General features: G+C 36.0%; 2 protein-coding genes across 4 annotated transcripts; one reads left to right on the top strand and one right to left on the bottom strand.

The window, feature by feature from the left end:
- The first annotated feature begins 2,621 nt into the window (after nt 1–2,621).
- hhla2b.2 (HERV-H LTR-associating 2b, tandem duplicate 2) lies at nt 2,622–5,931 on the top strand. The gene is made up of 5 exons (XM_048175417.1): nt 2,622–2,824; nt 3,417–3,722; nt 3,853–4,110; nt 4,636–4,757; nt 4,948–5,931. Exons 1-5 carry the CDS (start codon nt 2,779–2,781, stop codon nt 5,011–5,013), a joined length of 798 nt encoding a protein of 265 aa, XP_048031374.1. The 5' UTR covers nt 2,622–2,778; the 3' UTR covers nt 5,014–5,931.
- Nucleotides 5,932–7,117: 1,186 nt separating this feature from the next.
- On the bottom strand, nt 7,118–21,360 carry cip2a (cellular inhibitor of PP2A). Of its 3 annotated transcripts, none has more exons than XM_048175405.1 (22): nt 21,225–21,360; nt 20,888–21,018; nt 20,133–20,280; nt 19,924–20,039; nt 17,351–17,445; nt 16,575–16,671; nt 16,345–16,467; nt 16,050–16,195; nt 15,885–15,960; nt 14,668–14,895; nt 14,076–14,235; nt 13,529–13,670; nt 12,923–13,022; nt 12,709–12,827; nt 10,119–10,308; nt 9,824–9,898; nt 9,623–9,733; nt 9,218–9,414; nt 8,975–9,088; nt 8,038–8,120; nt 7,785–7,903; nt 7,118–7,616 (listed from the first exon to the last, which is right to left on the bottom strand). In XM_048175405.1, the coding sequence occupies exons 2-22, from the start codon at nt 20,987–20,989 to the stop codon at nt 7,464–7,466; spliced, it is 2,694 nt and encodes an 897-aa protein (XP_048031362.1). In that variant the 5' UTR covers nt 20,990–21,018; nt 21,225–21,360; the 3' UTR covers nt 7,118–7,463. The 3 variants fall into 3 exon arrangements, with proteins under 3 accessions (XP_048031362.1, XP_048031364.1, XP_048031363.1); XM_048175407.1 differs by having other exon boundaries at nt 19,924–20,036; XM_048175406.1 differs by having other exon boundaries at nt 20,888–21,268.
- Nucleotides 21,361–21,577: the final 217 nt, after the last annotated feature.

The following is a 21,577-nucleotide window of genomic DNA, read 5'->3' as shown; positions in this document are numbered from 1 at the left end:
CTGAAGATGAACGAAGGTCTTACAGGTTTGGAACAACATGAGGTTGAGTAATTAATGACAGACATTTCATTTTTGGGTGAACTAACCCTTTAAGCCTTGTAGTGAATGTTTTAGTGTGCAGAAGGATAACCATATTCATCCGCACAGTCACAGAGCTGAAGCACTACCAAAACTATGTTCTGCAAAATGCATGCAGTTTTGTTTTTTGACTTTAACTTTAACTCATTTAAACTTTTATGTGAAAGTCTCTTATGGAAGGAATAATTGACGACGGGCCGTTGAATTTTTGGAAAATAATGCACACCCGAGATGGTAATGCGGCCATGACACGAAGCGGACATTTGTCTGGTTTTTGACCTTAAAACACTTTTGTGTGTGGGACTAATTTCTTACATATCTCATCCCAAGCCTCTTTTGCTAATTCAAAAAACGTCATTTCAGAGCTAGTAACGGAGTCTTAAGGGTTAGTTCACCCAAAAATGAAAATTATGTCATTAATGACTCACCCTCATGTCGTTCCAAACCCGTAAGACCTTCGTTCATCTTCGGAACACAGTTTAAGATATTTTAGATTTAGTCCGAGAGCTTTCTGTCCCTCCGTTGAAAATGTTTGTACGGTATACTGTCCATGTCCAGAAAGGTAATAAAAACATCATCAAAGTAGTCCATGTGACATCAGTGGGTTAGTTAGAATTTGTTGAAGCATCGAAAATACATTTTAGTCCAAAAATAACAAAAACTACGACTTTATTCAGCATTGTCTTCTCTTCCGGAATCCTTTCCATTGAATTGATTCCATTGAATTGATTCCATTGAATCCTTTCATCTGTCGGCGTTGGTAATGCACTTTTACGTCGCCGTGGTTGTTTTTGGCGATTAGGACATCCGCGACATGCACACTTATGCAACATTTAAAAAAAATATAGCAATACCAAAATACAAACAATGTAGAATAGCTTGAACACAGCGTGCGTCTCCCTCAGACTGTAAACGAAGCTCGGGCGCACCGGATAACACGTCAGCAGCGTCTTACATCAGCAGAGTCGTGAACCACACTCCGGAGCAGAAGGGGGCGGTAATGCACCAATAAGCTGGATGCCAACCGCCGTAAAACAGGAAAGAAGAAGAAGAAGCGGAGTCATGAACGCGGATTGACAACAGACCCGGAAGAGAATACAATACTGAATAAAGTTGTAGTTTTTGTTATTTTTGGACTAAAATGTATTTTCGATGCTTTAGAAACTTCTAACTAACCTACTGATGTCACATGGACTACTTTGATGATGTTTTTATTACCTTTCTGGACATGGACAGTATACCGTACATTTTCAATGGAGGGACAGAAAGCTCTCGGACTAAATCTAAAATATCTTAAACTGTGTTCCGAAGATGAACGAAGGTCTTACGGGTTTGGAACGACATGAGGGTGAGTCATTAATGACATAATTTTCATTTTTGGGTGAACTAACCCATATAATAGCAGAATAATACCGTTGCTACAGTAATTAACACATCTGAGAGAGAGAGAGAGAGAGAGAGAGAAAACAAGCAGCATATGTGAATTAGCCTACCTGAGTCTGTTGTGTGTCGATCACGGCAGCACTGTCTCTACTAATAGCGAAACTGTTTATATAACTCAAGAACCGCACAGTTATTACCTCGCTGGTGAGTCATGTATCTTTTAAGTTGCTAAAATATTTTACTGATTAATTCGTCAGAGCAGCGCTGACAAAATGTTTCTGTGCGAGTGTGTGTCCATTTGAAAGAGAGAAAGCGCGCGAGAGAGTATGCGCTTTCAGGACACAATTAAACGCATTTTGTGGCAAAAACCATGACAATAATTTATCGTTTTCATCCTGTTCCAATCATTTGGCGAAGTGATATGCAACTGTAACGCGGTCAAGGCCTGCTAGAACTACTTTAGCCGTGCGTTTCCCTGAAAATAATTGCACACATTAGAACGTTGGTCAGCCAATCAGATTCGAGCATTCAACAGCCCCATAGTGTAATTGTCAATATTTATACTGATATTGCAATAGGTCTACATCTTATTAATCAAAGTATTTTATTTATCTGCAATAAAAAGGTTTCTTGTGCTAATATCTCAAATGCTGAGATGTTTTCAGCCATAAAAAACAAAGTCATTTTAAATTTCTAATTCCATTACCTATACTGCACCATTATTTAAATTATTTCATTATGCTCTATAGCCGTCAAGGTAGAGGAATTACAATATACAACTTTAATGGGACATAGTCCTCCAGAAGCCAGTAGGAGGCAGCAAATTATTATAATCATGATTGTGGTAGTTTACATTTTATTTAATGTGTTATACATATATTATGCCAGGTTCCTCAAATCTTGCCCTGGAAGGCCAAAGCCCTGCAGAGTTTAGCTCCAACCCTCATCAAACACACCTGAGCAAGCTAAGCTCTTCAGGATCACTAGAAAATCAGGTATATGAGTTTGATCAGGCTTTGAGCTAAACACTCCAGGACCGAATTTGAGGAACTCTGCACTACATACATCATTTATTGGTTATAGTGTGTGACAGTCCTGGGGTTTTGGGATTTAATGTGTACAGGTCAAAGGTCTAGATTCTTGAGATTCTCTCTTTTTGAGCGTTTTGGATTAACAAATGGGAGGTTCTAGTGTGACGTAACTCGTAAACCCTGTTTGTCAGCTGCTCAGAGAGTTTCTGGCAGATGTGAAATCAAAAGAAAAAAAAACAGGCGACGGACTATACATGACACACAAATAGTTTTATATTATGTGATTATGAAGCTGGTGATCTTGCTGTGGATTCTGCCTGTAACTTTAGGAGGTAAGAAACTAAAATATCATACATATATACAGATCTATATGTGTCTCATCTCACTAACTCAACTTTGTACGGTCACATTAGCACCTCTGTCAAAGAACAAATTTATTTGTAATTAAATGTTTAATTGTAACTTTAATTGTATATATGTTTAACTTTGAATGTCAAGAAATAAACTGGATGATTGTTTTTTTTTTTTTCTTATAAAGAGATAAATGTTTATAAAGACATTTTAGATTAATTAATTTTTTAATTATACTAATGTTATGATCCTTCATTAAGAACAGTATGTATTAAGCTAGACTATTTAAACCACTTTCAGCTGAAAGTGAACACATAGCCTTACTCAGATTTGAACTTTGATACAAAAGTAAATGATTACAGACTTATTGGAACCACATGTTCTGTTAACCCCAAAGGCATTTCGCAAAAGGCTATTTCAGCTTAATTCTCCGTGGCCTTACTGAAGGTTGTTTTATTCATGATTTTATTTACATAAAAGGACTTACAACACACATGACAGTGTTTGAATACACCTACCTCTACCTGTATAGTTTTGACACTTTTCTGACACTGCAATTTGGTGTTTCTACAGACATCTATGTCACCTGTATCTACTCTAAGGAATGTTTGTTACCTTGCACATCCACCAACCTCGACATTATCCACTGGTACAAGGATAGTAAACCAGTGCATTCATTCTACCACAATAAAGACCAGTTGGACCATCAGTCCAAGGACTACAAGGGAAGAACATCCCTGTTCACGGAATCTGAAATCAAAAATGGAAATGTATCACTCTTACTAAAAAACATCAGTGTTCAAGATGAAGGCAGATACAGGTGCTATACTGCCAATGAAAAAACAAATGATGAGAAGTATGTGTCTGTGTCTGTAGAAGGTGAGTCACTGGCTGGGTGAAAACAACCCAATCCCTGGGTTTGTCCATATTAAACCCAGCATTTTTTAGAGTGAATATGATCTTATTTAGAAAGAGAAAATAATACTGTGTTGCTATTTTTTTTTTTTAGCTCCAGCTAAATCAGTGGATATCACTTTAAAAGATGACACAGTCACCTGCACCACCAGTGGAGTTTATCCAAAACCACTCATCTCGTGGTCCCCAGATCCTCCGGCAGAGAAGCTATTGAATACTTTCCAGCAAACAGAAGAAAAACTGTTTAATGTGACAAGTAAACTTAAAGTAGAGGACATCAGTAATGCCTACAAATATACCTGCTCGATTACCACTAAAGACATTACACAGACAGCTACTCTGGAAAAGCAAGGTAAATTCTCATTCAAGCATTTGATTGGTCAAAATTCTGTGTAGTGCATGATGAGTCATCAATGTTTACGCTCATTATGCAAGCCTCAGTCACTTCAAGAGGTATAACATTTCTACTCTATAGAAAGCTTTACAGTGATAACAGAAAGATGATTCAATAATGCAAACAGTTCATTTCGGTTGTACAGAAGCTCTAAAAAGAAAATAGTGTCATTTTTCAGCTGAAGTCAGTTCAGTGTTTATTAGTCAGTTCAGTGTTTATTCTGTTGTAGAGATCATCAATTATTACATTAGTTCATTCATCCCTGAAGCAGTTATGCAGAAAACAGTGAGGTCATCGTCCAGTTCAGTTCTCATCCAATAGTGTCAGTGCAGTCAAATCAATAATATTGTTGAATGTTAAATTTCAAGCAATCAAACAAACACCAAAGATATAAATATAAACCAGATAATAATGTGTTGAATATGGCCATAGCACCTGAGATATCATTCAAAGAGATTTAACCCTAATTTCTTTTCCATACAGCTTCGGGAATTGAAGGTATTAATGGCATTACCGTTATTGTTATTGTTGCCATTGTTATTGTTATTGGCATTTGCATTGGCATTGGCATTTTTGTTGTGATGAAGAAAAAGAAATTACAAAAGGTGAGCTACTTTATCGTGTTCTTCTATTGTTATATTAGGATTTTATTTATACATTTTAAACATTATACATTTTATATATATAAACCATATCCACTGATTTCTTGTCATTCAAATGAATCTGTATTCCTCTTAAAATTTGAAACTCAGAACTGTAAGTGCAAAAACTGAGCTGCCATGTGCCTTCACACAGGAATGTTCCGAGAATTCAGAAGAGATGACGACCTTGAATAGAAGCTCAGAAAATGGTAAAAAATAACCAGAAATGTGACTTCTCATCAAGTCCAGAGTCCTATGGATTAACAAACTCTTACATTCGCCACATGAACAGTTTTGTGGATGGCAAAACGACAAGAAATTCCAGCACCTTATCTTTATTGTTCATATGTATTATTCAGGACTTATTACATGAGGACTAGTAAAAGCCTGAAGATAAATAATAAGACTATTGAAGGCAAAGGCATGCCAAGAGAAACCAGTGAGTGCAATGAGACAGAGAGAAAAAAAAAAAGCTTACGAAACAAGTTTTACTTTCCAAGCTTTGGATTTGGTTTCAGTCTGAAGACTGAAAATCATTGAAGCAGTCACTGCCCAGACTCAATGCTCCTTCTAAACTCACTGCCAGCTTGACCTTCAAGCTTTGAGTTTTTAGACGATGTTTTCTGTATACTGAAGGATTTTTCTTCTATCTTTCCCATTTTTAACATATTTTACATCACAGAAGTGGATGGATCAGATTTTAGTCATTCTTTTCTCTCAGGTTCGACTCTGTGACGTGAACATGAAACCAGTTTTAGCAGATTCCACAGGAAAACTTCTGAAACCACTTTCTTAAGAGAACAAAATTTTAAAAACTTTAAAGACAGTCGGTCTATAGCAAGCTATAGTTGCTGTGACTGAAGCAAAAAAGATGTAAAGCAAGTTTTTTTTTTTTTTTGCTTTATTGTTTTAGGTGCTACTCTTTTGCCATGGCAACCGTCAACATACCGACACTACAATGATTGTGATATTTAAGCTGTCTATTCACCTGTTGATTAATGAAGGGGCTTCATGAGGGGCAATGTTTTTCTGTTGCACTTTTACGTGGTGTAAACCTGTTTGTTCAGACTGCATTATTTAATTTAATGAAGATCAACTCCGCTGTGAAGAATGTAAATAAAATTAATGTGTAATGAAATTCTCCATTTGCCTCATTCCATAACAGGGCTCAGCAAGTCACTTTATAAAGCACAAAACTATGAGAAACTATGAGTCACATACACTTAAGACTCAAATGATAAAGGAAATCATACCTTTAACCTGAAACAGAGACACACCTCTAGCTATAAAGCAACAAAAACACAAAGATAACAACACAGTGTTTCAAACTCACCATCATACGATTAATGAATCAGAAAATAAATCAGAATTAGGTGATGGAAAAATTAATCTCCTTAAATTGAATGAAATATTTTTTCTTCAACAAGTCTAGGAAAAAAGTTAAAAGAGTTTATACCCACAGGAAATTGATTTACAGAAGCTTTTGACTCTTTAAGAAAATCTGTTGTTTGTGGTTACTGATGTATCAGTATGCACTGAATCACACTGACAAACTGTGAGAATCTAAGAGTATGTTTAAACAGAACTGAAGATTAACACATGTCTATTGAAGAAACGTTTACACTCAGATGTGAGAATATCTGTCAAAGAGCCAATGTGTGGCATCTAGAACACAAACACGTGGCCGCATTCAACTGATTGGCTGACAAAGTATGTAAGTATGTAACAAATCAGGTTCTGCCAAAACAGAAAGTTAAAGGCTACACTGAAACTAATGTTAAGTGTGAAATAAAATTAATTGTAGTAACATTTTATAATTTCTAAGCTGAATCAAGTAACTAATATGCCATTTCTTTTTCTATATACAGTAAAAGTTGTAAATAATTTATTGGAGAATATTTAACAAAAAACAAAAATACTATTTCAGCCTTTCATTTCAGAGTCTTGCATTAGTATACCTGCTCTTGTTCTCATTTATGTGCACATTATGTTGTTTTCTACAATGGAAGAGTGCACTTATGAATTATACAGAAATTCATAAGTGTATTTTTCCAGGCTTAAAGGAATGTTTCATTTTAACAAGGAAGTCATGCCATTAACATGAATGTCCCTAATAAAACACGTACTTTCTGCTGTAAAACATCATTCTTATCAAAGCAAAACTTAGAGAATGACCACTAAACTTTTTCTCTGTTGCCCAAGATGTCTCATCATTAACCCAATTTTGTAATCAGTGTCAAAACAGTGTCTGTAGAAACAGAGGAACATGCCCAGTTGGTCAGGATACCTCTGATAGACATTTTACGATGATGTGGATAAAGCAATAAGGGGGAAAATTTCTTGTTTATTGAAAAACAAAAAGGGGAAAAAGTTTAAAATAGTGTCTCAAAATCTTTAAAAAGTCCGTACAGTGCCCTCTGGTGGACAAAGATGGACATTTTTAAATTCTACACATTACATTAATAGCTGAATAATTTCAGTCTAAAATCATTTCAAATGAATGTAATCCAAAATGGAAGCAGATTAATGTTCTGTCCACAGTTAATTCATTCATAAGCACATGAAGGTAAGAAAACATACAAAGTGTACAGATTAAAAGTGACAAAACACAGATAAAATAAGTTATTTTCATTTCATTAAGCATGGTGTGTACATGAGAACGTGTGCATATCACAGAGAGAGGTTGGCGGTGACGTCGCCCTTGAGTTTGCCGCTGCTGAGACTGTGTATCATGGCGATCATTTGCGTGTGTTTGCTCAGCTCTTCCTCCATCTTCTCCAGCTTGGCCATCAGCTGGGACTTCTGCAGCTCCAGAGAGGAAGCCTACAAAATGAGTGCAACAACAGAAAACACACTGGATCATGATGTGGCCTATATGACGTTTATATAGCAGGTATAAAATATTTAAAGCTAAATTATGATGGTTTTGTTCAGTAATGACAGTATGAAATTGAGACTGATAGGAAAGGTTTGAATGAGTGTTGACGGCACCTTGATGCTGCTGTCCTTCCTGGCTTGCTCTGTCTTATTAAGCTCTTTCTTGAGAATGGAAATATTCTCCTCCATCTCATGAATCTGCTCTTCTTGTCTTCTCACCTCATTCTGAAGACCTGATGTAGCACAGCAAGACACTCAACTATATACTTTACACCAAACACACAAGTGTGTAAAACTGAAACAGCACAAAGTTCATAAAACCCATGTGACAAACTAATTCCACGGCTGCTCAAACATTTTTTCTCACCTGCTATATTTTTGTCTTTCTCCAACACATCTGTCTTTAGGCCCTTTATCTGCTGTTCTTTTTCTGCAATGTCTGCAAGAGTCCTGAGCAGATAGAAGACCAAAGATTTGAAGGTCATTCAATCATTTTCAAGTTATTCATTTTCTATCAACGGTCAAGTTTCTTATTATTGTTTATTATTATTATGAATAATAATATTTCTGACTAATTCAGGGTTGGCAACCCAACTCCAATAAATAATAATTATTGTTATTAATACAATAATAATTATTGTTTTTGTTTTATTATTGTAAAACATATAATAATAATAATAATAATAATAATAATAATAATAACTATTGTTGTTATTATTGTTATTATTATTAATATTTCTGACAGTGTTGGCCTACTCCAACTCCAATAAATAATAACAACAATTATTATAATTAAAACAATAATAATTGTTATTAATACAACAATAATACATTTTTGTTTTTGTTTTTTATTGTTAAACATAATATAATAATTACTATTATTATTTGTTTTTTATTGTTAAAACTATAACAACAACAACTATTAATTATAATAATATTAATTATTATTATATTGTCTGGTATAATAATAATAATAATAACTATTAATAACTATTATTTATTTATTGATTATTTTTTATTATTGGAGTTGGGTTATGCTTCATAATATAATAATTTTACATACTACTACTAATAATAACACTATTAACTAATTTAGGGGTGGCATAAAGCATAGTCTAACTTTAATAATAATAACTAATAAAACAATAATAACTAATAAAATTGTTTTAATAATAATAATAGCAATATTAAAAAATATCATTATTAAGATTACGATTATTATTATTATTATTAGAGTTGGGTTATGCTTAATGCTTAATGAGTAAAAAATGCCTGACATTCAAACCACCCTTTCAAACACTGACCTCTCCTGTTGGAGTTTTAATCCCTCATTGGTCTTTCTCAGCCCCTCTGCCTGCTGGGTAAGAGAGATATGGGCAGCCTGCAGTTCCTTCAGCATCCCTTCACTCTTGTCATACCTAAAATAAAAAAATAAAGACAAGGACAAGGAGAAAGTAGAAGTTGCTTATCTATAACAAATCATTTGACAGATCCATTCCTGAAGGGCTAAAAAGTATTATTTGAGTGTGAGAGAGAGGGACACTGACCTACTGAGCAGCTGGTTATAGGTGCCCTTCAGCTCCTGATGCTGGTCAACGACTGCCTGCAGACGGCCGTTGTGCTCCAGGAGCTGCTGGCTGTCAGATTTTAGCCTCTCGACCTCCAACAGCTGATCATTCAACTCCGTCTGCAGATCCTCTTTCCTCCGCTCTGTGTCTTTCAGAAGAGAGGCTAATTTACGTGCCTAGAATGGGGGGAAAAAAGTTTATAAAAAAAAAAAAAAGGGCAAATAGCATTAACAAGAGAATAAGACAGTTGTACAAATAAAAATAAATTTGCTCATACATTTGGTTAAAATAAACGTGCAACTCAAAAAAAAATGCATAATTAAAAGTGGTGTAGAATGTGGTCAGCATTGTAGAAAGAAAAAAAAAAACATATTTTTGTGAAACCTCAGCTTCCGCCTGAGCTCTCTGACAGCGGTACTGGGCAATAAGTCGATCAGCCTGTGACAGTGCGAGTGCTTTGGCCTCCAAAAGGTCCTGCAGACGGCTCTCTTTACACTACATAGACAAAAGTACATACAATTACAATTGCCTGCATAAGTTACATACTGTATACACAGGAAATTTCTACGTAACTTGGTCACTTACCGCTAGTGCAGAGAGCTTCTGCTCATACACATCAATGATCTCTGACATGTGTACATCTTTCACTTTTTCCTGTAACTGTAACACCACATTAGAAACAAAACATGAGTTTGATTCAAATGCCTTTGACGATGTTTGGTTCATTAAATCAAGCAAGCCACCCACTTACTGGCACGTTTCTATTGTCAGTTCGGAAATACATGCAACTAAACCCACGATGGAACATCTGCGGCACATATTGTGGTCACAGATCTAATATGTCTTTGCCAGTTTCACATATCCAGACAAATGCAGTCACCTCTACTCCGTTCTGAAGCTTCTCAATGAGGCTGTCGATACTGTGGTAAGCAGAATCAGAGGGTTCAGCATGCGTCACGGGAAAACTCTTAACAACGAAGGTCACATCTTCACTAGCAGAACTGCTTCGGATCGACAACTCGCCGTCCCTCTGACGATATGCATTATTGGCAGCAATACTGTCCCCTAGACTTAAAACAAGAGCGACAGAGGAACATTAATATTCCAGAATTTAGTATCAGTGTTCTAAATACACTACTGTTCGAATTTTATTTTAAGAAAAGTAGGATGCATTACATTAATCAAAAGCAACTACATATAAACAATGTTACAAAAGTTTCCTATTTCTATTCATCAGTGAATCCTGAAAAAAATGTATCATGGTTTTCAAATCAGCATATTAGAATGATTTCTGAAGGATCATGTGACACCACAACCCTATACGGACACACTGAAGCTCAAGTCGTCATCGGCTAGTTTTTTATTTTACTTGCCAGACTTTTTACATGGAATGCAAGAACAATGCAAGTGAAAAAAATTCTACATAAATATAATATAAATATAAAATATCAAAACTATCAAACTTTCAAACACTATTAAAGTCAAGTATACAGTCTAATAAAATAACAAATAATCAAACTACAATACTGTATCAGTGTATAAATTAAATATAGATGAATCCTTATTAAAGTAACAAAACTTATTCAGTCAAGACTCAAGAGCATTTAGTGATTTTTTGCAGTGAGTCTGTTGTTTGATTAACATAAAAAAAAAAAAAAAAACACTGTCACTTTAAGACATAATTCAAGGATCCAATATACTGATACTGTACACATGCATTTTCTTTCTTGACTGTTTACGTTTACTTAAGATATAACCGACTATGTTTACTATGATACTCGCCAAGACGGGCATTTTGACGATTTTGCGTTAAAATTGTCTGTTCATGTGCAAGAATACGAGAAAGAGAGCTCAATTCAGTTGCTGTCAGATGTAGCTTTCTGGGCGCGTGCTTCAGAAATGCAGTTTGTGCTCATAAAACTTCTCAAATAGTGTGCGCGAGTTATCTTTCGCATCTTCTTGTGCTTCTTTAAATTGCCAAGGCTTAAAAATGCGTTGAAATGAGTTGGCGACGCAGCACTGGCCCGATCGGGACAATCACAGTTATGTCACCGAGCTCTGCATGTGCTCTCTCTTTCTGTCACTTTGAGTGTGCGTGTGTGAGAGAAAAGTGACAGAGGGCGCTCTCAGCCAAGCAACGGTGCATAAAGCTCAGCAGGCAATGAGCATAAGAGACTTCTTTCAAAAACATTAAAATATCTTACTAATCCCACTTTTAACTGATAGTGTACAATTTGGTTGCTGAAGGATCTGAAGATTTTCAGTAGCAACCTTTGTGTGTAACTTTAATTTAATTTATTATTTAACTATTTTATTCATTTATATCATTTATTCATACTATTATTATTCATTTACATCATTTAACTATTTTATTCATCTATATCATTCATTTATTCATTGTTATTATTCATTTACATCCATTTATAATTTATTCATATTATTATTTATTATTCATTTATGTCATTTATGTTTTGTTTTTTTATATTTTGTATTACTCGTTTCTTTTCCATTGTTTAAATCTTAAGATTGTGTGGTCTAAAGGGATGTTTGTCTTCATAGGAGATAAGAGAATGTCTCCATTTCAAGGTTAACGTCACAGGACGATGGTGTGAAGCTGTAATTTTCCATTGTTTTCCCCTTGGTATAACAACACTTGTTGGAAATGTACTGGCCAGACAAAGTCTGAGCATTGATCCATACGCAAGTAAGACTATTCAATAAACTATGCTCTTTTATTATCATTACTTCGTCTCCTGCTTCTGCTCTTCTCTGGCTTTACAGTCAACTCTCAGGCTGATAGAAGGCTATTAATAGAGTTCTTGAGGTACCAGGTTTGCTGGGTTGCATACACCAGACAAATTGCAAAACAACATTAATACATACTCTGATGAAAACATAGTACTTGCACGTGTAAAAATTTCCCACCACAATGATAGGGGCATTGTGGGCGGTCACCAACGCGTGGTTTGTAAGAACTTCTCAGTGGTTTTTAGCGTGTTCCTATGATGTTTTTATCCCAATGACTGCTAGGTGGTTGCTAAGGGGTTCTGGATGGTTGCTAGGGTATTCTCAATTTGTTCAGACTTCTAACCCTAAGTATGAGCAATAGTAATGCCTTAGCAAGCACTACTCGTTAAAATTAAAATGAAATTTATAAATGAAACAGTAACATTTTACAATAAGTTTCATTAGTTAACATTAGTACTAATAAGAACAATGAACTGCACTTCTGCAGCATTTTTTAATCTTTGTTAATGTTAATTTCAGCATTTACTAATACATTATTAAAATCAAGTGTTAGTTAATACATTAACTAATGTTAACAAATGAACCTTATTGTAATGAAACACTTATTATACTTAAGTCGTTAAGTTAGCAGTCACTATATTTTGCACTTCATAAAGTGGACTGATCGTTTTGACACCTCAAAAAAGTTGTTCACACTGTGGCGATGTGTTCTGTTTACTCACATGACAGAGGGGAAGTCAGGGAGTGGGGCCGCTTCAAATAGTATGCGAAGTGCTACCTGCACATGCTCTCTGCGGCTCGAGGTCAGAGCTAATGAGAGAGGTGTCACCATGCGCTTGTCCTACATGCAATGCCAAAGAGGTTGTGTAAGAAAGAGCTATAAAAAATATACAGAGTGATCAGAAACTCCGAGGGAGGGCAGAATAAGTCTCGCACCTGTAAGATCCTGTAGATGGAAGTTTCCATGTCTGGCATCTGCTGCTTGAGGTGGCTCATCAGTTCCAGAGTCTTCAACACCACCTCAGAGCACAGCTGACTAGAGATACACACGTCGACAACTTTAAAAATCCATAACACCAGAAATATAGTATGTAGTATGTCAGCAAGGATTCATTAAATTGATCAAGTGACAGTAAAGACATTTACATTGATATAAAAGATTTTTGTTTAATCTATTTATCATAGAATCCTGAAAAAAAATAAATAAATCACAATTTCCACAAAAAACATCAGCACAATTATTTTTTCAGCACTGGTAATACTAAGAAATGTTTCTTGAGCAGCAAATCAGCATATTAGAATGATTTCTGAATGTTCATGTAAAAATTTAGCGTTGCCAACACACATAAATTACATTTTAAAACATATTAAAACAATATGTCACAATATTACTGTTCTGACTATTTTTATCAAATAAATGCAGCCCTGATGAGCATAGGAGACTTCTTACAAAAATATTTAAAAGATTAAAACATTTTTAGCAGTAGTGTAAGTGTCAATATTTTTTTCACAAATGGTATTCCTTCTAGAATATTTAATTACCTGAGATGGTGGTTGGAGGTAGTGCAGGTGGACCCAGCAAGGTCCTGACAGTAGGATAGCAGAAGCTCCACCTGTGAGACACACACTTCAGGACTGAGCCGCCGGGATACCAGCATCCTCAGAGCATCATCGCCGCAAAGCAGTGAAAGAGTCAAGGATATCTCTACTACTGCATGCAGTACAATCAGATTGTTACAATACAATTATAACGTTACTGGTCAATTCATATATAAGCCAGGACGATAAATTAGCAGGTATCTGCCATTTTAAGATTTTATATCGGTGAATAACTGTTCACATATTGTTATTTCTATGTTGACAAGTCCAGATTTTCTGTCCTGACAGCAGATTTTTGGTTGTAATTATTCAGTTGACTACATATTCTAATTTATTTACAAACTGTCTATACATTTTCATTTAATATCAGTCATTTTTAGCATGTCTCATCACAATATTTGCCATTGGCATTGACTATTAATGGAAATAGAAGGCTTGATCTGTGATGTGTGTTGAAGTGTGATTATTTGTGCTTAATAAGTAAGGATATCTAGCAGAAAGTCAACGACACGGCCTGCACGCAGACAGTGTTTCTTTAGCAGGTGGTCTCCTTCAGTGGAGTCTGGAGACTGCAGCAAAACCAACACTTCCTGTAGTAGCAGCTCCACAAACGACTGAGCTGAGCTGCACAGAGAGGAATCAATCGCCTCCTGGACGAACACAAGCAAAAATTAATGGATTAATAAGATGGAAAGTCTCCAACATGATAACAGGTCCCAATCAAACTATTTGAATTATGCATGGAATCCTAATTTATTATAGAAAAATATGAATGAAATTAATAGAAAAATATCATTTATATACAACATTTTTTTTTAATTCTTTTAAAAAATGTCATGCAAAAATGTAATTAAAAATAAAGGCTAAATTATATATGTTCAAATTACCATCAGTCTATTCTTTGTATTAGGGATGCACAATTTTTTTATTTATCAGTAATGGTCAAAATGGGATATTTGATTGTGCACGACATCTAAAGGAGTTTTCTTTGTAAAGGCGGCATTCTTTTTAAAGCTGTTTTGTAACAATAAGTATTTTTAAAAAGCATTGTTCAAATAAACTGAATTAAAACACCAGCATACTTCAAAAAGCTCAGTCAGCAGGGACAGAGCCTGCATGTAGCACTGATCTGGACCATCCAGAGGTGAAGTGACCCAGTGGACAAGTGCTAAACTTGGTTCAGACCCTCGAGCCTGGACACCTTTTCTAGTACCAGGCTGTATTCGAGGGGCTGGAGTTCGAAGCACCGTCTTGCAGACGAGCTTACGCAGGACAGGAACTGAGCACAGAGAAACCAGCAACTCCATAACCTGCAGAGAAAGAACTTATTATTATCTTCACCAATTAGGACTAGAATTTATGACTCTCATTAACCCCTTTCACACATGCAGTCTTTATTGGCAAATTAAACAAGTTAATCAATTATGGCACTTTGTGGCAATGGCAGCTGTAACATTACCATCATGGTAATGTTCCAGTATGACGCTATGTGTGAACAAAGAATAAGATTACTGGTATGAGCACGTACAAAGGCAGGAAGTGCTGACGTCAGAAGTTTTCTTTGGGCCAGTCATAAAGCTCGTTGATTATGTGAACAGCACATTTGTGTACTAAAAAAGTCAATCTGGTACTTTATGGTAATTTACTGGGTTTAATCAAGTGTGCTGCACACATTCTGAAAAGTGAAGTCAAAATATTTCAATCTCCCTTGGTGGCTGGCTGGAGTATAGGTCATAAACCCCGCCCCTCGCCATGTAATCCAATGGGATACAAGCCAAACTAAAAAACAAAATCCAATTACACTTCAAATAATTTTTTATAAAGATAGTTTCTGTCATTTTAGGTAGTCCTTATCATGCTAACGTGTTTTCAAGTGTTAGTTTTTCCAATAAGTTTGGTTTGTTAGTTATTTGATTTTATAAAAACAGAGTGTAACATCATGATTGAGAGCTATGCTTGAGATTCAGTCTGCGGGAACGGGACTATGGGTGGGACATCAATAACGTGGCAGCACCTCAGGCTCACTACTGCGCAGACTCAGGCTCTAAATGATGTTGCTTGGATATTTTGGCTTCAATTTTCTACAGTGGAAGGAAGTGGAGACGCATCATGCATCTTTTTTCTTTTATTTATAGTCTGTGAGTTTAATGTATGAAAGGGGCTATTTTCTTAAAGACCTTTTAATCTTCAAGCTAATGTCTAATGGCTTGAAATTAAATATATATTCTGCAAAACAAATGTATTTCTTGACAAAACTAAAAATTAACAATAATGATAAAAACAAATAAGCGTATTTCACCTTTGACGCAGTATCAGGATCTTTGCTGTGTAAGAGCCCGAGAACCTCAGACAGACAGACTGATAGGTGTTTATACCTAACATGAGGAAAAAAAAAAAAAAAAAAAAGTTCAGACAGCGCTAGTAGAAAGCCATTTCAAACAGCGCCATCAAACTTAACGCATACTTGGTCAGGTAATCAGCAATTTTGGGGTTTTTCAGGAGATCCACTAACAAGTCCACAGCATAATTCCTGGTTAACGTGCCATCTCCGTTGACTGTGATATTAAAAATTAGCTGAAAGGTCTGATGGATGTTCTCTGCATTAAACAGCTGCAAAAGAAAAAAAACACCAAAGTAATACAACCTCAATACCACACATGGAAACAAGTTTCCATCCACAAGACAAGATGACGAAAAAGATAGGTGAGCTAACCAACAACAGCTTTCTGTGTCTCGAAGAGTTGAGCATCTTGACCTACCTTCTGCCCAACCTCTTCATTAAGAGTCAAACTTGATAAAATGGAGAGCGCAAAGACGACCACAGTCAAACAGTTATGACCCAGGAAATTAATCAAGGCTCTGTAGAAAGCCTTCACATTACTCTGCAAAAAAAAGTAGCCATAATATTCATCAGCAGGTTAGTTCATTAAAAAATATATATAAAAGTTCATTTTGAGAGTTTATATGCAGAGCTAATGTCTATTCTTACCTGCGATTTGATGTGTGACTGCACTGAAATGTCGTGTCGACAGAGGTTGGCCATCAGGCCCAGGCATGCCTTTACAATGTCATCATTACTTGACTGGCTAAAGACAACCATAAAAGAATTACATTTCAATAAAATAAAATCATTCTGAAGGGTTTCAGTATTTTTTTTAGTTAATAAATACTTAAAAACAAGTAAAAAGGAACAACCCGTTTGTTTTAGGGTGTCTCTAGGGTGTCAAACTCACAATTCTGTGAATTTTTGCATGTGTAAACATTTCTGCACTATAGTTTATTGCATCTTGCACCTTATAAATGGTGCTACTAGACAGCGCACTGTGATTAAAAGCAAAAACTATGCTTCAGTTCAGGGTTGTGGTTTTCCACTACACAAGCCCTCGCATGCCTGTTTCCTCTTAACAAGACACCAAATAGCGTTTAACAGACAGACTTGTGACCACTTGTCAATATCATAATTTTATTTGTGGCCCTTACTGACAGCACATCACTCAAACATGAATAGCTTGTTGCCTGAAAAATTATCAAAGTACCATAGAAAATATTGGTGTATTATTATAAAAAAAAATGCATTGCTTTTTTCTGGAATTGTCTATTTCACCACTGGTTTTATTAACCCCAAACTTTTGAACAGTAGTGTAGTAATATACACCATCTGTACCTTTATAAACATGAAGACTACTATGCTAAAAAGTGTCCAAGCCATCTACATCACACAAACATCAAAGCACAAAGCGGAAAAGTGAATGTTGTGGTTCTTACACGTGATGCATCAGAAAGCTGATGAGTTCTTGGATGTGAGAGGCACAATGCAGAGTCCTCACGTTGTAGGTCAGTCGCTGCAGCACATTAAGGCACTGTGGAGACCGTTAAAGACATTATTCACATGACCAAATAATCTGCTATATATACATTGGGTACGGAAAGTATTCAGACCCCCTTAAATTTTTCACTCTTTGTTATATTGCAGCCATTTGCTAAAATCATTTAAGTTCATTTTTTTCCTCATTAATGTACACACAGCACCCCATATTGACAGAAAAACACAGAATTGTTGACATTTTTGCAGATTTATTAAAAAAGAAAAACTGAAATATCACATGGTCCTAAGTATTCAGACCCTTTGCTGTGACACTCATATATTTAACTCAGGTGCTGTCCATTTCTTCTGATCATCCTTGAGATGGTTCTACACCTTCATTTGAGTCCAGCTATGTTTGATTATACTAATTGGACTTGATTAGGAAAGCCACACACCTGTCTATATAAGACCTTACAGCTCACAGTGCATGTCAGAGCAAATGAGAATAATGAGGTCAAAGGAACTGCCTGAAGAGCTCAGAGACAGAATTGTGGCCAGGCACAGATCTGGCCAAGCTTACAAAAACAATTCTGCTGCACTTAAGGTTCCTAAGAGCACAGTGGCCTCCATAATCTTTAAATGGAAGACGTTTGGGACGAACAGAACCCTTCCTAGAGCTGGCCGTCCGGCCAAACTGAGCTATCAGGGGAGAAGAGCCTTGGTGAGAGAGGTAAAGAAGAACCCAAAGATCACTGTGGCTGAGCTCCAGAGATGCAGTCGGGAGATGGGAGAAAGTTGTAGAAAGTCAACCATCACTGCAGCCCTCCACCAGTTGGGGCTTTATGGCAGAGTGGCCCGACGGAAGCCTCTCCTCAGTGCAAGACACATGAAAGCCCACATGGAGTTTGCTAAAAAACACCTGAAGGACTCCAAGATGGTGAGAAATAAGATTCTCTGGTATGATGAGACCAAGATAGAACTTTTTGGCCTTAATTCTAAGCGGTATGTGTGGAGAAAACCAGGCACTTCTCATCACCTGTCCAATACAGTCCCAACAGTGAAGCATGGTGGTGGCAGCATCATGCTGTGGGGGTGTTTTTCAGCTGCAGGGACAGGACGACTGGTTGCAATCGAGGGAAAGATGAATGCGGCCAAGTACAGGGATATCCTGGACGAAAACCTTCTCCAGAGTGCTCAGGACCTCAGACTGGGCCGAAGGTTTACCTTCCAACAAGACAATGACCCTAAGCACACAGCTAAAATAACGAAGGAGTGGCTTCACAACAACTCAGTGACTGTTCTTGAATGGCCCAGCTAGAGCCCTGACTTAAACCCAATTGAGCATCTCTGGAGAGACCTAAAAATGGCTGTCCACCAACATTTACCATCCAACCTGACAGAACTGGAGAGGATCTGCAAGGAGGAATGGCAGAGGATCCCCAAATCCAGGTGTGAAAAACTTGTTGTGTCTTTCCCAAAAAGAATCATGGCTGTATTAGATCAAAAGGGTGCTTCTACTAAATACTGAGCAAAGGGTTTGAATACTTAGGACCATGTGATATTTCAGTTTTTCTTTTTTAACAACATGAAATAAAACCACTTTGGAAAAGATGTGTGCAATTCACCATTCAAAAGTTTGAGTTTTTGTTGAAAGAAATGAATACTTTTCAATACTATTCAGCAAGGATGCATTAAACTGATCAAAAGTGAAATCAATGACATTTACATTGTTACAAAAGATTTCTATTTAACATTTTATTTATCAAAAAACAAAAATTTGATGAATTTCTGAAAAAATGATTTCTGAAGGATCATGTGACACTGATGACTGGAGAAATTATGCTGAAAATTCAGCTTTGACATAACAGGAATAAACAACATTTTAAAATGTATTAAAATAGAGAAAACTGTTATTTTAAATTATAATACCATTTATAATAACATATTACTGTTTTTACTGTCTGTACTTTGATCAAATAAATTCAGCCATGGTGATCATAAGAAACTTATTTCAAAAACATTTTAAAAAATCTTACTGACCCCAAATGACTTTGGTAAAGTTGGTTTTATATTCACACATTCGGACTTCTGATAAATTCAGACTTTCCAATAAATGTGCAATAAATTAATGTTTGCGAATTTTAAGCAGCAACATGATATTGACAACCAACGATTGTCAACTTACAACATTTTTCACAGTCGATCAAAATAGGCAAGTATTGTTTTAATGGCATATTTACTTGTGAATGTCCACTGAATGTCCAATGTAGTGTGATTAACAAGGCTATTGAATACGGATGTCCGAATGTGCGAATATAAACCAACTTTACCCAAGTCCCCAAATGGTAGTGTAAGTCAAATTAAACATATGGGTCAAAACACAATACTGGTCTAATTGTCCATGTTAACAACAAGCCGAGACCAGTATTGTGTTATGAGTTATAACCTATATAAAAGTTTTTTTGACCCTTTATAAAAATGTGCACATCAAAAGTCATGGTTGGTGAAGTGCAGACTTCATCAGTACTCTCACCTGCAGCACAAGAGGCTCTTCTGGTGTGGTTCTGTTGCAGTGAATTATGGCTGCCAGAGTGCCAGTGAAGTTGTAACTGCTGTGAAGAGCCTCTTTGGCCTCACCATCAGCAGCTGCTGGGCCATTAAAAAAGTACATGCACAGGTAAACAGTGGTGATGTGTTTGTGACTATCTACCAACTGTATATCTATGTTAAAGAGTTTAGTACCAAACTGTGCCAGCAGGGAAATAATGGTCCCCGTCAGTGTGTGATTGGTGTTGGGGTCTCCAGCTACCTCCATGAGTCCACTCAGACACTCGCTGGGCAGCACCTGACCTGAGAACAGCACGCCACTACATTTCAGCCCACAAACATCCTGCAGAATTAAAAAGAAAGCAATGAAAATATACATTTCCTTTTTCAGTTATTTGTTATTACAGAATTGAGACTGCATTCACACAGAGCAATCTATAGAAAATCAAATATCTTTTTAGAGCATGTGTTTTCAAACTGTGGCCACAAGAAACTGCTGGGGTCTGTGGGCGTAAAAAAAAAATTTAAAAAAACAAAACAAAAAAAAGTGTCTAAAATGTGTAACAAAAACAATGCATCTAATAGTACAGTACTAAAATAAGCACAATAAAAACTAATATATATATATATATATATATATATATATATATATATATATAAAACTAGAAAAAAATTATATTATTAAAATAATTTGTGTCCTTCCAAAACACTAAAGGTGATTAATGACAGCCTCAGCCGCCATTCACTTTCATTGTATGGAAATCATGAATGAAAGCGAATGTTGTCTGAGACTGTCATTCCCTAATATCTCCTTTTGTGAATTAAAAGGAGAATCCATGTGGGTGAACATAATGTGGATGACTAATTGATGACAAAATTGGATAGATTACACAAATAAAAAATATAACAGATTGTTTTGAATAACCGCATAGAAAAATGTTCTCACTCACTTCAATGTGTTTCTGCAGCTGTGATGCATTTAAAGCGCTTTTGTTATTTCTGTACTGACGGATGGCCAGCAGAAGAGACTTCAAACAAGTCGAAACATCCATCTTTATCCACAAGGACGGTCAGTGGCGGCCTTGAACAAAAATGACCAAATAACTATCTGAATTGTTTAGGTTTTGTAAACATACAGAAGGTTATGCTAGTTGATAATAGACGATGTTACTGAGATTAAATAACGGATATATCTTAATCTCTCCCATACAGCGTTTTCATCAATCATTAAGGTGTCTTATATTTTAAAATGACATTTTCTAGTATTTTATTTTAGGTAGTATTTACTCAAAAGTTTAGTTCCCCACAGCACTGTCCGCTTCAACAGTGACTTCCTCCCGCTAACACTTCGAATCGCCGGAAGAGTTCATTATCCGAAAGGGGTAGGGGGGGCTGCTGGAGACATTTACAAATGTCTAAATATTTACGTTTAAAATATAGGGTTAAACATTTCACGAAGTAGTAGAAAGCTAAATAAATAAACTATTGGATTATTTTTCTTTTAATGTTTATATTAATCTCTTTTTCAAACGTTCTTAGGAAAGCTTACAACCCCCCAATCTAGAAAGAATGGTTAAGTCGCACTGACGTAACTACGTTCATTGACCCGTGTACGTCATATTTGGATATTGAATTTACAG

Source organism: Megalobrama amblycephala, linkage group LG22 (assembly GCF_018812025.1).
Source record: "Megalobrama amblycephala isolate DHTTF-2021 linkage group LG22, ASM1881202v1, whole genome shotgun sequence".
Taxonomy (NCBI): domain Eukaryota; kingdom Metazoa; phylum Chordata; class Actinopteri; order Cypriniformes; family Xenocyprididae; genus Megalobrama; species Megalobrama amblycephala.
This window is presented reverse-complemented; position numbering and strand designations above follow the sequence as displayed.

Bases quoted from the DNA above. Each gene is read 5' to 3' on its own strand.
- cip2a (XM_048175405.1), bottom strand. From the start codon at position 20,989: ATGGATGTTTCGACTTGTTTGAAGTCTCTTCTGCTGGCCATCCGTCAG. The intron at 20,281-20,887 runs GTGAGTGAGAAC...TTAATTCTGCAG, and splicing joins AGCTGCAGAAACACATTGAA to GATGTTTGTGGGCTGAAATG. The intron at 17,446-19,923 runs GTGAGAGTACTG...CGGTCTCCACAG, and splicing joins AAGAGCCTCTTGTGCTGCAG to TGCCTTAATGTGCTGCAGCG.
- hhla2b.2 (XM_048175417.1), top strand. From the start codon at position 2,779: ATGAAGCTGGTGATCTTGCTGTGGATTCTGCCTGTAACTTTAGGAG. The intron at 2,825-3,416 runs GTAAGAAACTAA...GTGTTTCTACAG, and splicing joins TCTGCCTGTAACTTTAGGAG to ACATCTATGTCACCTGTATC. The intron at 4,758-4,947 runs GTGAGCTACTTT...GCCTTCACACAG, and splicing joins AGAAAAAGAAATTACAAAAG to GAATGTTCCGAGAATTCAGA.